The sequence below is a fragment of the Chlamydomonas reinhardtii genome, chromosome 14, assembly GCF_000002595.2.
Source record: "Chlamydomonas reinhardtii strain CC-503 cw92 mt+ chromosome 14, whole genome shotgun sequence".
In the NCBI taxonomy this organism is placed as follows: domain Eukaryota; kingdom Viridiplantae; phylum Chlorophyta; class Chlorophyceae; order Chlamydomonadales; family Chlamydomonadaceae; genus Chlamydomonas; species Chlamydomonas reinhardtii.
In genome coordinates this window covers 2192969-2208582 of record NC_057017.1, presented here as the reverse complement: position 1 = coordinate 2208582, position 15614 = coordinate 2192969, and the positions used below count along the sequence as shown (strand labels likewise).

At 63.8% G+C, this 15614-nt stretch overlaps 3 protein-coding genes across 3 annotated transcripts; 2 read left to right on the top strand and 1 right to left on the bottom strand.

Annotated features, from left to right (window-relative positions):
• Nucleotide 1: 1 nt before the first annotated feature.
• CHLRE_14g622800v5 (uncharacterized protein) lies at nucleotides 2–6363 on the bottom strand. Its single transcript, XM_043070217.1, has 11 exons — nucleotides 5860–6363; nucleotides 5576–5661; nucleotides 5122–5196; nucleotides 4626–4722; nucleotides 4071–4368; nucleotides 3682–3816; nucleotides 3077–3321; nucleotides 2739–2840; nucleotides 2306–2555; nucleotides 1047–2129; nucleotides 2–759 (listed from the first exon to the last, which is right to left on the bottom strand). The coding sequence occupies exons 1-11, from the start codon at nucleotides 6124–6126 to the stop codon at nucleotides 503–505; spliced, it is 2895 nt and encodes a 964-aa protein (XP_042916890.1). The 5' UTR covers nucleotides 6127–6363; the 3' UTR covers nucleotides 2–502.
• Nucleotides 6364–6468: 105 nt separating this feature from the next.
• Nucleotides 6469–8958, top strand: CHLRE_14g622750v5 (uncharacterized protein). The gene is made up of 5 exons (XM_001692682.2): nucleotides 6469–6561; nucleotides 6781–7137; nucleotides 7451–7533; nucleotides 7710–7844; nucleotides 8036–8958. The coding sequence occupies exons 1-5, from the start codon at nucleotides 6526–6528 to the stop codon at nucleotides 8109–8111; spliced, it is 687 nt and encodes a 228-aa protein (XP_001692734.2). The 5' UTR covers nucleotides 6469–6525; the 3' UTR covers nucleotides 8112–8958.
• A 65-nt stretch (nucleotides 8959–9023) lies between these two features.
• CHLRE_14g622700v5 (uncharacterized protein) lies at nucleotides 9024–15559 on the top strand. Its single transcript, XM_001692683.2, has 10 exons — nucleotides 9024–9226; nucleotides 9590–9682; nucleotides 9865–9965; nucleotides 10190–10290; nucleotides 10566–10627; nucleotides 11007–11120; nucleotides 11433–11539; nucleotides 11821–11917; nucleotides 12315–12409; nucleotides 12750–15559. The coding sequence occupies exons 1-10, from the start codon at nucleotides 9224–9226 to the stop codon at nucleotides 12841–12843; spliced, it is 867 nt and encodes a 288-aa protein (XP_001692735.2). The 5' UTR covers nucleotides 9024–9223; the 3' UTR covers nucleotides 12844–15559.
• The last annotated feature ends 55 nt before the right edge of the window (nucleotides 15560–15614 follow it).

Here is a 15614-nt window from a genome sequence, read left to right as displayed (position 1 = left end):
AACACCACAGCACTTCACAAAACGTTCCTGTGCCTTTTGCCTTTTGGTGTCGCATCATTGGCAATTGCAGACTTACAGCGGCACAGTATTGACGTCGGGCAGACCCGTCGGCATCATGAGTCCTTCTGCAGGGCTTCACAGGGCCGTCAGCCCGTCACTCCGCATGTCGTTTTGTCATACACCTACAGTTAAGGAGACAGTCAGTCTTCGCAAAACGTCTGCCAGGCCCAGTCATGGCGTCAGTCTTCCACACCATTAATGTACATTGAAGCACACGGAGGTTTGCCAACCCAATGCACAGTTCGTGCCCTGCCACGGTGTCACTTTTCCACAACAGCACACGGCCCAGGAACTCCTTGCCTACACACCCGCAACACCACACTCGCGACGTGGCCTACAGAACAGCAACAGCCCAGCGAACCAAGCCGCCTGCACCAATGGGCGAGAGCCATCACCCAGTGCCATCACTCAGACCGATGACTCAGTGCCATCACGACTGACATCAGGACGTGTAGAGCGGGTTGGGGTGGTGGGTGCCCGCCTGCGCCACCACTCGCTCCAGCGCCGCCATGTAGTGACTCAGCAGGTGGTCGCGCAGCATGGAGCGCTTGAGTAGCATGCGGACCAGACCAGACCGCAGGTCGGACGGTCCGGCCGCAGCCGCCTCGGGTCCCACGGGCCCGGGACCGCCCCGGAAATCGGGCAGTTGGCCGGGCGGCGCGTCGCGCAGTAGACGGAAGGAGGCGGTCGCGTCCGCGCCTGCAGGCGGCATCGCGGAGTTCAGCGGATTTGGCGAGGTCAAACGCCTACCTGAAGGTGGGTGAAGCTAAAGTAATGAGGATTGTCCGTAAACACACACGTGCATATGTGTGTGTGTGTGTGTGTGTGTGTGTGTGTGTGTGTGTGTGTGTGTGTGTGTGTGTGTGTGTGTGTGTGTGTGTGTGTGTGTGTCTACAAGCGTTGAGCTTATTGTGAGGCGCGCACTGTGAAGTAGATTTGCAGCAGCTGTGCGGGCAAGGTCCAACATTGCGCGTTGCTTCACTCACCCTTGCGCTCAATGAAGAACAGCCGGCCCGGCAGCAGCAGCTCGTGGTACTGGTAGCCGTCAGCATCCACAGCAGCCCCCGCAGCCCCTGCGCCTACCCCTGCCTCCCCGCCCGCCGCCGGCGCCGCGCCGCGCTGCGCCGACGACGCCGTCCGCTGCACGTCCGAGCTCAGGCGCAAGGGGCCCGCGCCGGACCCAGGCATCGGCGGCAGCAGCGGTGGCGGCGCCGGCTCCAGCAAGCTGCCGCCCGAGCCCAGCTGCCGTACCTCACGGCGCTGGCTGGGGCTCAGCGCCGGCAGCATCGCTGGCGGCGCCGCGTACTGCTGCAGCGCCGGCCCCGGCACAGCCACAGGGACGCCCATGACCGTGCCCGCGGCCGGCACGCCCGTCGCCGGCATGGCGCCAGGCACAGGCGGCGAGGCCAGCGGCTGCAGGTGGACGCCCGGCGGGGGCTGCTGCTGATACTGCAAGTAAGGCTGCTGCTGGTACTGCGGGTAGGGCGGCTGGTAGCCAGGACCGCCGTGCGGGTCGGCGGCGCCGTACGGCGTGAGCACCGCGGCAGCGGCCGCAGCGGCGGCGGCTGTGGCGGCGGCCAGCGCCGAGGGGTGCTGCATCACCACCGCCTTCAGTTCGCCCATGAAGCCGAAGAGCCCGCCGCGCCGGGCCGGCTGCTGTGGCTGTGGAGGCGGCGGCGGAGCCGCGGCCAGCAGCGGCGGCGGGGCCAGCAGGTTGGCACCCTGGGAATCGGTTGTGGCGCGCCGCAGAGGCGAGCCAGCAGCGCCGGCAGGGCCGCTGCCAGCAGCACCGACAAGCGGCGGCAGCATGCTAGCGGAGGGGGGTCCGGCGTGCGGCGCCGCGGCACTGCCGAAGGAGGACGGCCCCGGAGAGCCATTGTGAGGCGGAGCGGCGTATTGCTGATAGGGGTTGTTGTGCTGCGGCTGCCACTGCTGTTGCTGTTGCTGCTGTTGCTCCGCCGCCGCTGCTGCGGCTGCAGAATGAATCTCGGCTGCCGCAGCCGCCGCAGCGCTGGCAGCTGCTGCTTTGAGCTGGTTGCCAAACGCCGCCAGCTGCGAGAACCGGCCATCTGCGAAAGTCAGGTATAGATAATCGGAGGCACATGCGTACAGTCAGACACGAGAATTCTGAGTTGTGCCTTCCGCAAAGGGTCACAGCGAGCCAGAGGAAGCCTGGCGCATATGGCGCGCGCACAACGTCCAACAAAGCATAGCATCCCAATCCCTTCGCCACGCAGCCGCTCACGTGGAAGGGTCTCGGGCGGCTGCGCCATAGCCGCCGCCGCCGCCCTGTTGAGCGCCCCGCCCAGCAGCGACAGCCCCTCCGCCACCGCCGAGCGCCCCTGCCCGCCGCCGCCGCTGCCGCCAGCGGCCTCTGGCGGCACCGCGCGGCTCTGGCTGTTGAGGTTGCTGTGCTCGGCCTTGGGCGTCCAGCGGCACAGCGCCTGAGCCACCAGGTGATTGGCCAGACCCAGCGCGCCGGAGCGCTGGAACGCCTGTGCGTGCGGGATTGCGTGTGGATTGCGTGTGTCAATTGTGTGTTCAAGACCACAAGGAATTCGTGTCAACATGTATGGGTGTGTGTGCTTGTCTGTGTGTGTGTCATGCCAGGAAAGCGCGAAGGGGACTAGTGTGCATGTTGGAGGAGCAAAGCAGTTCGTGGGCATGCCCCCACCCACCTGCGCCAGCTCGCTGCGGCTGAGCACCTCCTGACTGGCACCGCTGAGCTCGGTGGCCAGGCGCCGCAGGCTCAGCACCGAGCAGCGGCTCACCAGGTCGGCCTGATGGCGTGGTTGTGTGTGTGGGGGGGGGGGAGGCGGAGGGGCGGGCGGGCTGGTTGGATACACTAGCGGCGAGAAAAGGCGCGACTTGCAGCGGCAGACGGATCGGAATCGCATAGCCGTTATAATCAGAACTCAACAAATGCAACTCGATGCCGCATGAGTTATCGGGCCGTAAAGCTGCTGCCGCCCGTGCCCCGCCTCCCTCCCTTCCCCCCCTGCGCCTGACGCCTCACGTTGTACACGATGTTGTCCACATACGCCGCACACGCCGCCGCCACCTCGGCAGTCATCACGGGCGGCGTGGCGAAGCAAGTCGCGCGCACCGCCCGAGGCGTCGCAGCGCTGCTGGTGGCGCCGCCGCCGCCGCCGTCCACCCCGTCAGCCGCAGCGGGCGGCGCAGCGGCACTTGGCGCCAGGCCGAGGGCGGCGGCGGTGGCGGCGTCTGTGGTGGCGAGCACAGCCACAATGGCTGCCGTGCCTGCGGGCACGAGTACCGATCGCCAATCAGGTGTCAAACTATATAAAACTTGAACCACGAGAAAATACTATCGCGCCGTACTGTCGGCAAGCGTTACCACCGGAAGCACCGCTGGGATCCATGCCACCGACCACGCAACCCAATCCGGCACGTAACCCGCACGGCCGCGCACCCTGCAATTCCGCCGCTGCCCCCCCCCCCGCACCCGGCCTCCGCAATCGACCCAAATTACATCCCCGCCCACCCGGCATCCCCCATGCACTCTCCCGCCCCCGCCCCCGGACCCCGGCCCCGCCCCCCCTCCCCCGACCCGGCCCCCACCCACTCACGCCCCAACCTCCAAGCCTGCCCAACACCCACCTGCTCCCAGCGAGTGGCCGATGAGGTGCAGGCCGTACCCGGGGTTGGCTGCCAGCCCCCGCCGCACGTGCCCCGCCGCCTCGCCCTCCGCCAGCAGCGCCTGAGCCGCGGCCAGCATGCCGTGGTGCGCGTAGCCTGCAGAGGGGGCGTGGGGGCGTGGCCGTGTGTGTAGGGACGCATGTGGCGTGGCCATGTGCGCAGGTGTCAGACGCGCGGGCCAGGGCAGCTGCACCGCTTTGCCACTTGCCACTTGCCGGCCGCCTCTCGCCCTCGCCCTCCCCCGCCCCGACCGCCAGCACCTGAGCCACACGGCCCACACCCTTGCCATCCCCTCCCACCCCCGTGCACGTCACTGCTGTGCCACCCACCCACCAAGACTTCCCACCCACCCGATAGCAGCGGGCTGGAGTGCCCCGCCAGGTTGGTGAGCAGGTCGCTGAGGTGGCCCGTGCCGCGAACCACCAGGCGCACACTGCGACTGGCGTGGTGCACAGCTGCGAAGTAGGCGGGGCGGCAGCCGCCCAGGCCGGGACCGGAGGCGGTACCGGGCCGGGCTGCGGTGGCGGCGGCGGCGGAGGCAGAGGAGGAGGACGAGCCAGAGGCAGAGGAGGCCGCTGCGGCCGCGGCGGCCGCGGCCGCGGCGGCAGCTGAGGAGGAGGTGGCTTCGTGGACGAGCAGGTCGGAGGCCTGTGCATGCCGGTGCAGTGGGTGGGTACGTGGGTGGGTGGGTGTGGGGAGATGGGTGTACGGCGGTGGGTGGTTGCAGGTGCGAGGCTCGCGACCATGTCAAGTCGCTGCTGCTGCTGCTGCTGCTGCTGATGCTGCCGCCACGACCACGCCTCCAAAACCACCTGCTCTGGTCAGTGGGTTTCGACGACTAACATGTCCACACACATGCTGCACGCAGCCACACGCAGCCACGCACGCACGCCACACGCACGCACCTCAATGCCCAGCGCTGCCACCAGGTCGTCTGCGGTGGGGCAGTGGTAGGCGGCCTGGGCCCAGCGCGCCTCGTCCAGCCAGTGACGCAGCGGGGACCTGCGGGCGAGAGAGTGAGGGAGAGAGAGGGAGGGTGAGAGGAGAGCGGCGGCAGGCGGGTGGAGTGGCGTGGCAGGCGTGTGAGACAGACCGGGGCTCCAGGTACGACGAATTGGGCGGTGGCAACGAGTTCGACGGAGGCCGGGGAAATGTGCGCTGGGCGCGAGGGCAGAGATGTGCGCTGGGCGCGAGACTCCACGCCGTAGTTCCGCAAGGGCTCAAATTGTGCCACCTGATGCCGGTGTCCTACTGTCCTGCCAACCCGACAACCGCCCGCCTCCAGCCTCCATCATGCCACCAAGCAAGCACCGCTTCACGCCACCGCGCATGCCTCCCGCGCCCCTTTCCCCCCTCTTGGTTTAAAGTTAACCCCCCTCTACTGACGTGCCGCCCACTCACATGTCGTACACCTCCTCGCACGCCGCACTGGACGGCACACACGGCAGCGGCTCGTGCTTGCGGGCCAGCGCCAGCCTGAGAGGAGGGGGGGCGGATGGAAGGGAGTGTATGTGGGGACCAGGGGAAGAAGAGTGCTGCCGTCGGTGGGGGACGAAAGGCCAGCGGAGACAGGGAGGGGGCTCTAGTTGCGTGTATCAACCCTGGCACAGGACACAGGAAAGCAACACAAGGACAGGCAGCACTGTCAGCTCGGCTCATTGCTACCTTTCGCATTGTGCATGCGCCATGTCAATCCGCTCGCCTTATGCTTGCCGAACAGAGTGACTAGACCAGACCAGACCGGCGCACGCACAACACGGAGCCACGCCCGACCAGCGTGCGGGCTCTCTCCACCCATTCAACTACGCCGACCAGAACCACAATTGAAGCCTCCCAGCAGATCCATAACCCTCACCATCCAAACGCCAGGGACTCGAAGGTGAGGCACTCCATATGTCGCCAGGCGTGGCGCACGCTGTGGGCCGTAGCGCGGAACACGTCCTGTGGTTGGGGCCAACACCGCAGCACCCGCGCACACACGCGCGTACCGTAATTGTTCGTGCGAGATTGGCTGTTGTTCAGGGCATGCCACTGCTACATGCTCCGTGTCGCCCTGGCCCAAGAATCAAACTCCGTGCCACCGTTTGAGCCCACGGTTTGAGCCCCTCTACTATCCTTTGCCCCCCTCTGCCCACGCACCAGCCACGTGTCCAAGTCGCCCTTGCGAACGCCATCCTCTGTCTCCGCAAAGTCCTTCCAGGCGTCACCTCCAGAGGCAGAAGCAGAGGAGCCGGAGGGGGCAGCGGAGCTGGCAGCGGGAGGTATGGCGCCGGGGCCCGGCGATGCTTCGTAGGATGACGGCAGGAGAGGTGCGGTGGGCGCCGAGGCACCGGGCCCAACCCTCGCGTCGAGCGCCGCAGCCGCCTGCAGCACCCGCATCGCCTCATTCTCGTTGAGAGCCTCCATTTGAGTGTGCTGTCACGCCACACTTGGACGGGAGAGTTTAGAAGGAGTCCCCTAAACTTCTGCTATTGAGAAGACATTTTATCAGTAGTTGCCTATCAGCTCTTTCATATTTAGAAGCTCCCCATTCTTGCCGCTTGTCGACAGGCCGATGGTCAAAGAACTGTGGCTTGAAACAGCTATTAGAGCTGAAGCAAAAACGTTCCCGCTTAGTTAAGTTGCATCTCCGTCCTGGCTGTCACGAAACCCAAAGGCGTAAAAACCGGTCGAATGAACCGAACGCCAATCAGCGTGAATGCCCAAGCTCACTCACAGTCAACGCCTCATCAAACTGACCTACATTACGTCATTCGCTGCTACCTATATTAATACGCAAACACAAGGTTTTTACTGCGACAAACAATGACGTCGATGCTTCGCGCACAAACGCACGCGCAGGTAGGGCATCGTTCGCAAATGAATTACGTGGCACATGACGGGTGCTCAGGGTGGCAACAGAGGGTGGCGCCGAGCGAGCAGCCCAACTTTTACGCAGCGACTCGCCAGCCACACACATGGTTCGGTCACGCCCCCGCGCTTACGTTTCCTACCAAAGAAACACCCATTCCCCCCGGCCCCTAATGCATTGCCTCTGGCACCATTCCTCTTGCATAACAGGCCAGCTCCGGAGCGCTGCGTACGGCAGGATTAAGAGTAGCGTCTCTCAGCCCCAGCTCTCTGCCCAGCCGCTTAGCACACCCAATCAGCGCGCACAGCGCCCGCCTTGCAGCCTCTCCACGCCACCTCATCCCCTCCCGCCTCGCCCGGGCGCCCTCTGCCACTGCCAGCTCCTCCGCCTCCACCACACCAGCCCAACCCACGGCTTCGACCTCCGCAGCAACCGTCGTGGATGACTTCGCGACCGACTCTCGGCCGGTCATCCTGTTTGACGGCGTGTGTAACCTGTGCAACAACGGCGTGAACTTCATGCTGGACAACGACCCCTCCGGCGTGTACCGGCTAGCCGCGCTGCAGGTGGGGGCTTGGGGCCAGCGGTGTACCGGCTAGCTGCACTGAAGGTGTTGGCTTTGGGGCGGGGATGTACCGGCTATTCTGTTGGGGCAGGTTTTGGGGTGCGGCGATCCCAAATCGCCTCGGCTGCATCCGGCTGGACTGAATTAGCGCACTGCAACACACTACCCTGGTTGGCTGGTGGGGCTCGGGGTGTGGGACAGAGGGTGAGAGGAAGGATTATGGCGGCCTGTGTCCCACACCCTGACTGTGGTCCTGTACTCCTTAGCTGTGTTGCGCTGCGCTGTGCCGTACTGCGCTGCTGCCCTCCTTGCAGAGTCCTGCGGGCCGGCGGCTGCTGCAGCGCTGCGGCCGCTCGCCCGACGACATCAGCTCCATCGTGCTGGTGGAGCGGGACAGGTGGGGACAGGGAGGGTGAGAGGTGGTATGGTACAGGTAGTGGGAGGGGCAAACGACCGGGCGTGAACAACGAGGGTGCATGCGCATGCAATGGCATGAAGCTAGTTGCTCCGATTGCACTTTGCCGCGGCTTCGCTGCCCCACCGGCCTCCCATTCGGTGCCCTCCCGTACACAGCCACTACATCCGCTCGGAGGCCATCCTGCGCATTGGCTGGAAGCTGCGGGTGCCGCTGCCGCTGCTGGCGGCGTTTGGCTTCCCGGTGCCGCTGCCGCTCCGAGACGCCTTCTATGACTCGGTGGCCAACAACAGGTGGGGGCGTTGCGGTTTGTGAAATGAAGGAGCGCTGGCGTATGCAGCAGTTCCACCAAGACGACTGGGGGCAGGGCTGGGGACCTAGTGAAGATGGGAATGGAGGTGGCGCGTGTACGGTTGTGGCTGGCAGGGCATTACTCGAGAGGCGCAAGAGGCGGCGTTACTGAATGCCCTCGTGTGGCTCGCAGGTACAATTTCTTCGGCCGGACCGACTCGTGCCGTGTGGATGACGGCCGCTTCAAGGACCGGTTCATCATCAACTAAGGCGTGTGTACGGTGACTGGTTTGTGAAAAAACGAGCAACAGACCCAAAGTGCGCTGGACTGCACTGCAACCCGGGGCACATGGGCGAGCTTAGGCAGCTGATTGCACAGTCTTATGAGGAATCGAGGCCGTTTATGCCCGCGTACTGAGTACGGGGGTCCAGTCTAGCTGCAGGAGCTGTGAGTTGAGCAGGGTTGAGTGTGGTTAAGTAGTGATAGGTGTGTGATGGGACAGGGTTCAGGCAGGTTGGCGCGGTCCCTTAGGGTGCAGCTGACGCCCGTACCCCAAGCAGACAGCAAACAGTTTGCAGCGGCAGAGCAGGAGTGCATGGCTGGTCGAACGCCGGAGTTACTGTACCGACAAGTTGCTGGCTGGCTGGAAGTTTGCTGATGCGCATTCCTCACGCTCCGGGCGCCCGGCCAGGCGATAGCACCACACAGACACACCACAACGCCACACTCGCTCGCGATGCAGAGCCGCACCGCACCTGCAGGAAGATGACCAGCGTCCACGGATGAGCACCAAATGCAACATAGAGAAAATAGTGATAGGTGTGCGATTCTGAAGCTAGTGGTGGACTGGCGGTGCTTTGCGCTTGGCGGGACAGGGCGGGACACCTAAAGGGCACTCGACGAGATAAGTTGGAGACTAGGGTGAGGACGTCACAGTTGTGGTAGTCATCGGCGGCACCGGTTGTTCTGATCCATGTTATCGTGTGCATTGCGGGAAGCTGGGAGGGCAGGCACGGAGGGTGGGTTAGGGCCGTGCCGGCGCGGAATGGGCGGAGGCTCCGTCTCACTTCCTGTTTTTTGTGAATGTCTGGTAAATGCTGTAACCATATGTGAGCAATACACCTGTCACGGTGCGACAAGCTAGCGTGTGCAACCTTCAGTTGGAAACATATAGGTCGAATAGAAGGAATGGCTGTGCCTATATCGCGCCACGGAGGTGGCTACTCCGCTGTTGCAGCAGCTGACACGGAGAAAAATGAAGGCCCTGTCAGCAAGCCGGTCGTGCTGGAGAATTCCCGGGCAAAATACTTACAGGCGCTTGCAGCGTGCCTCTTATGGCTGGTCTGCAGCTCTACCATCATTCTTATCAACAAGTATATCATGGTGCGACCGGTCGTATTGCACTTCGAGTTCGAGGGTCTGCAGTCTGCCAGTCAGCGATCGGCGAAGAGCGCTCTTTGGCTTCGAGGAGCGCGGATGTAATTACACAAGGAACTCATTTGTGATGCATCGAAAGCGTTTCAGCTGTCAATCGAGCGGCAGCCTGCAGTCCTTAGCAGGCGCGCGGAAACCGACCCCAGTGGGGTGTGCCCCTGGGGTGTGCCGCCCCGCTTGACTTTGCACGGTGTCGCTCAGTCCTTTATTAATTGACATAACCAACTTGCCTCGTGCTCATGCATCCAAGCACCTTTTTCTCACTTACACACTCACGCGGAACCCCCACTTCTCCTCTGACTGACCCTGCAGGTGGACCTCAAGTTTAAGTACCCCATGGCGGTGGCGGCCATGGGCATGGGCTTCGCATCTATAGCCTGCTACATCTACTGCGATTTGATTAAGGTATGTGTTGTGGTGTTGCTGACAGCGGCAGGGCGGAGTTGTTTGCGAGGCTTGGCACTTGGCAGGAGGGCGCCCTGGCAGGAGCATGCCCCTGCGCAACGCCCTGGCCCACTGGTCCTCCCTCCAACAGCCTCCCATCTCCCTGCTCCTGCCCCCCTACCCCCCAACCTGACCACCGCCAGGCTGTGCCGCCAGCCACCGCCGTGGACGCGCGGTTCTACTGGACGCGCATCTTCCCTGTGGGCGCCTGCCAGGGCCTCACACTGTTCCTAGGCAACCAGATGTGAGCCACGGCGGCAGGAGGGATTCAGGGGAACCCGAGGTCTTTTCCTACCATTCCAGCAAGTGTCAAGTGGAGGGCCGCAGGGATGTCAGGGAGGTGAAGGTTAAGGAGCGTCAAGGAGGGCAAACACGCTGGACGGAAAGTCACTGCACCGTACCTCCGGCATCTTGATGATGTGTGACCAAAATCCACATACGGGACCCCGTAAACTCTCACCCGCACAGGTACTTTTACCTGACGGTGGCGTTCATTGAGATGTCGCGCGCCTCACTGCCCGTGACTACCATGCTGGCGCTGTGGGTGGCGCAGCTGGAAACGCCCACGGGTGGGGAGGGCGGCGGGTGGGAGGGGCGCGAGGAGTGGGGGACATCAGGGGCACGGGAGGGTTTGTGAGGGGAGCGTGACGTGCGTGAGGGAGGGGTAGGAGAGATGGTTACACGCCGAAGCTTGGCCAGTACTAATGTGGATGTCGCAATTGAGTCCATTTGAGTACTGAGTGCGCGAAGCAAAGAGGAAGCATGTGCGCACTGGCTTCCTCGTACCCCGCCCGCCTGCTCCTTTGGTAACCCCCTACACCTGCCCTTACGCCTGCACACGCAGCGGCGGTCATCCGGGCTGTGTGCCTTACGGCGGTGGGGTGCGCCATCGCCGCGTACGGCGAGGTGAGCAGAAGCAGCAGCAGCAGCAGCAGCAGCGGCGAGGAGGGGGAAGGGGGCTGTGTGTACATCGGAAACGGCGGGCGGGGGCGCCCACAATGCGGGGTGTGTGTGGAAGGGCTGAGGGCTTTTGCAAATACAGACGGATTTGGGTCAGGGGCGTGTCTATGTGTGGAGTTTGGTCCCAACCCACATCGCTGAGGCAACATACTCTTGCCGTCGTGTGGCACAAAGCGTCTATCCTCGCTTCCTGCAGCCAACCTGCCCTCCTCTCTCAGTCTCCACTTCCCTTTCTCACACCCTGCACCCTGCCGCAACGCCTGGTCCTGACTTCCTCGCCTTTCTCACCCCCTTCCCACTGCTCCACGCCCCTCCCCCCCCTCAGGTTCACCTGTCGCTCATCGGCGGCTTATTGGTCATCAGCAACCTGTCCATGGAGAGCCTGCGGCTGGTCATGACGCAGTACCTGCTGGTGGGCTGCGACATGCACCCGCTGCAGGTGAGGGGCGGGGGCGGGGGCGTGTGTTTGTGGGCGGGGGCGGGGGCGGGGGAGGGGGAGGGCAAAGGCGAGGGGCCATGGGTGAGGGGCGGGGCCATGCGTTTGTGGGCGGGGCGGGGGCTAGTGGTCATCCATGGGGGGCGCAGGGGTTGGGTGAAGGCGGAGAAAGTGGAAGAGTGCAGGAGAGGGGAAGGGACGAGGCCACGAGCGGGCGGGAGCAGGGTAGGAGGGATGGCGCGCTCCCAGCTCTAGCCTGCCTGGTTGCCTTCCTGGCCGATGTGCCCACCCGTCCACCCGCCCCCGGACCCGCAGAGCCTCAAGTTCATTGCTCCCGCCGCCACCCTGACGCTGCTGGCGGGCAGTGCGGTGCGCGAGTACCCGGGCATGGTGGCAAACAACGCCGGAGCCATCGTGGCCCGGTGAGTGACAGCAGCGTAGGGGAAAGGCAGCGCGAGGACAGTGAAGCGGGGAGGCGTAAGTAGGACGGAAAGGAGTGGGTGGGGTTGGCCATAGAAGCTAGGAGTGGTCATGAGCCCTTTCGGCAGGCCATCATGACGCTCCAGGATGAAATTCCAGTGGGTCTGGGAATGGGCTATTGGCTCAGACGCAATGGCACGCGCACACCTTACACCCACAACTCTTCCCCCCTCACTCAGTCACTCCTCCCCCGGCCTCCTCCCCGCCTCCCACCCACCTGCAGGTACCCATTGCACTTCCTGCTGGCCGCGTGTCTGGGACTGGTGGTGAATGTGCTGGGCGTGGTCATCATCAAGCTGAGCAGCGCAACCACACTCAAAGTGCGTGTGGGCGGGAGGGTGGGCAGCGCAGGCGGGCCGGGCGGGTGGGCGGGTGTGCCACGGCGGGCCCCGGGAATCGGAAGGAGGCGGGGTCAGTGCGAGGGGGTGGGGGGCTGCGCTGTCGCCTGGGAGTCTGGCGGCACGATGGCATTTGCCTAGAATGGTGAAGCGGTGCTCCATTGGAGGGTGGCCGCTGTGCCCTGCTCACGTTTGTTCACAGGAACAAGCGTACGATAAACATGGATACAGACACGAGCCTGCGTCTTTGCGCTTCTGTGCCAGTCCCTTACACAAACCTGCATGCACACTCTTTCATTGTGCTCTCTGACACACTCTCTCCTCGTCTGCCGCTGCCGCTGCTGCTTCCGCCGCTTCCGCTTCCGCCGCGCCGCCGCAGGTGCTGGCGGCAGTGCGCGGCCCAATCGTGGTCATGTGCGGCGTGCTGCTGTTCGCCGAGGCCGTGACCATGATCGAGTTCTTCGGCTACTCCATGTGAGGACTGGGGAACGGGGCTCGAGCACGGCAGTGCGCGGAATAGAGGGGAGGAGCGCTGGGAAAGGGGCGCCGGATGCGCATGTTTGTGTGCATGTGTGCACCAGCGACAGTTCCTTGACAATTGGGACCTAGTTCGTTAGGCTGGGGCGTTTACCTCAATGTGCCCCAGTGTGCCTGGCTAGAACTTCGCTTTTTCTTAATTAATTCATGAATGTAGCCCCCCCCTTTCGGTTCGGTTTAGTATGGGCTAGTATCTACTACCCCCCGTCCATTCCTCTGCACCTCGCCCCGATTCGCCCACGCCCCACCCCGCTCCGCCCGGCCCCACGCCCTTCAGTGCTCTGGGAGGCTTCATCTGGTACCAGTACGCGCTCACACAGAAGGCGGCAGCGGAGGCAGCCGCCAAGGCGCCCGCGCTGGCCAAGCCCTGATTAGTCTTCATGGGCGCAGGACAACAACAGATGAAAGAATGAGGAGCGTTGACAATGATGTGCTGTTCTGTGCGCGCTGCGGTGCGCAGTGGAGCTGCCGGTTTGCGCACAGGCGACATTGCACCTGCCGAGCGGGTTGGGCCAGGGTATGGCCGTGTCCTGTGGCACTCCACGATGGCAACCCGCGGTCAAGTGTGATGCATACGGGCCTTGCACTGGTCGCACAATGCGGTTAGGAGTGTTGATGAGTGATGACACGCCTGTAGAAGGGGGCGCCATGCTGCGCCGCTGGCGCCCAATGTCCGTAGCGGCGTGACACTTTCAAGCGAGTGAAGGCGGCTCGCCACAAGCGGGCTGCAAGAGCCTGAAACTGATTGAGCTAGTAGTGCTGAGATGCCGGGTGGGGTCAGATGGACTTTGGCGGTGGCACGCCAATGTGCATGCACGGTTCGGTGGGATAAGGGGTTCCGATAAATCAGTGGCACGTCTTGATGAATTCATACATGTACGCAGCAGGCTGTCCTGTGAGGTGTTGGACTAGACTGATGCGGAGAGGTGCCTTGGAGGCATGGCGCAGGGCGGCTGGGCGAGGGGGATTGGAGCCAAGGTGGCCTTGACTGAAGTGCCAGTCAGTGAAGGCCGGTGGCCGCCGCATGGACATGACTGCTGTGCTCACATCAGGGTGGTATTACAGAATAGCGCATGAGCTGCTTGCCTGTGCTGGAACAGTCTGGGTGTCCTTTATGTGTTCAGTGGAAATGCGGCACAGCGGTCGGGAGTTGGGACTGCGACGATCATGTGTTGGGGTCGAGTGCCTTTGCAGTCAGGAAATGTGTGGAGCCACCATCGGTACAATATTCAACTGCAACCATCTCGACTTTAACCATGTCCCTGATTATTCAAATATGTTACGAGAGCGAGAGACAAACGCGACCAAGGTTGTTGGGCCTCACAATGCTGCGGCAATAGGCGCAAAGTAAGCACTTGTACAGCACAAGACTTGTACATTGACGCTGCCTGGAAACAGCAGCTGCGCAGTGGGAAAAGGTACGCCGATATTGGCGGCAACTGGCGGCAATTGCGAAACGACTTGGCTGTGCGCGTGCTCAATTTCCTTCCTGGCAATGGGCAATAACCGTATCTTGCCGCGCGAAGTCGCCGGTCGCAGGCACGCCTTGTTTTAAGAGCCCCTCCCCCTTCCCCCGCCCCTCTCCACATACCAGCGCGCTGCACTATCATGTATGCTCTTAAACTTCCTGCTCATGAATCCCCTCAGAAAAGGAGTTGAGCTGGCGCTGGGGTCGCGCTGGTGCCACTAACCCTGGGCCAGCGGCGGCGCCTGTGTGCGGTGACGGCCGCATCGGGCAGCATCGTTACCCTGCGGCTGCTCGCCGGCCCCTTGTTCCGGTGGTGTTGGATGCCTCACGCGCGCTGGACAAATTCTGCTGGTAGCCGCGTCCGCAGGCCAGCTGTAAACCTGGCGGCGCCAGCTGTGCCCGGGGTTTAGGACGAGCGCTTCTGATAGAAGTGTTAGCAGCGGCGGCAGAGGCAGCATCACCCAGCCAATCCAGCAGCGTTCTGCAGCCTTTACCAGCACCACCAGCCCCAGCACCACTATCGGCGGTACAGTCAGCGGTGGTGGCTTGTCCTCGGCGCTTGGGCGATGGAGCCGCGAGGCGGTACGTACTGGCGGCAGCGAGGCGCAGCCACGCGCACATCGAGAACGCCGCGCTTGTTCCCCGCGGGCGCCAGCAGCAGCTGTAGCAGCAGCAGTACCCGCAACATTGCCGTTTCCATCAATGGCGGTCGTAGCTCGAATTCTGCAGCTGTTGCAGCGGTGGCGGCTCCCAGGCTCGAGCCTGGCCGTGGCCGCCGGGCGGGTTTGGACGTGTCGGGCCTGACGAGAGGAGCTGCTGCTGGCTGGCGGCTGCGGCGGAGGGCTGCGCCCCCGCGGACTTCCAGCGTCTGTGGGGCGCGATGTATGTTCCCCGGACCATCCTATCGATCCAGAGGAGGTCTCGGAGCGCTTGAAGGACGTTTGCAGCAGCTGCGCGCGCTGCAGCAGGCTCGGGGCCGGAAGGGATGGCGACGCCTGCGGCGACCCCGGCGCAGCCCACGCTGCTGGTATCAATGGCGCGCGCCCTTGCGGCCGCGGTGCACTGGCTCCATCTCTGTTGGCGTGACAAGTTGATGTGGCTTGAGGCCACGCTTGCAAAAGCGGCCACAGAAGAAGCGCCGGCGGCGGCGGGGCCGGCGGCCACGTTGGTGATGGGCCCGACCACTGGTCCTAACGACGAAGTCCTGTGGGCGTGTCGGGGTGGCGGGTGGCAGCAGCGGCAGCAGCAGCAGCAGCAGCCCCGGTGACGAAAGCAGCAGTGATGAGTGGCACATGCACAGAATGGTCACTGCCGCTGCTGCCGGGCTGCGTATGGCCGACAGCAGGAGCGCAGCAGCAGCAGCTGTTAGCATCGCCGCGTCAGGAGTGGCCGAAGAGGCTATGGCACGGCTTAAGAGGCTCGCGCGCCGGGGGCTTTGTCGTGGGGGCCGCCGCAATACGTGTCGCCGCCGCTGCGGCCGGCAACGCGGCTGTCGTGCGGTACCTGTCCTCCTGCGGTCCCGGCGCCGCGCGCGGTAGTGGATGCAAATGCGGGCACGGTGGCTTTAGAGTTTGGGACGGCCTGGGCGCTTTCGCTGGTGTGGGCTTCGCGCTGAGCGAGGCCGCACTGGGATGTGCGGTCCGGGGCGGGCACGCGCCTGCCGCCCGCCTGCTA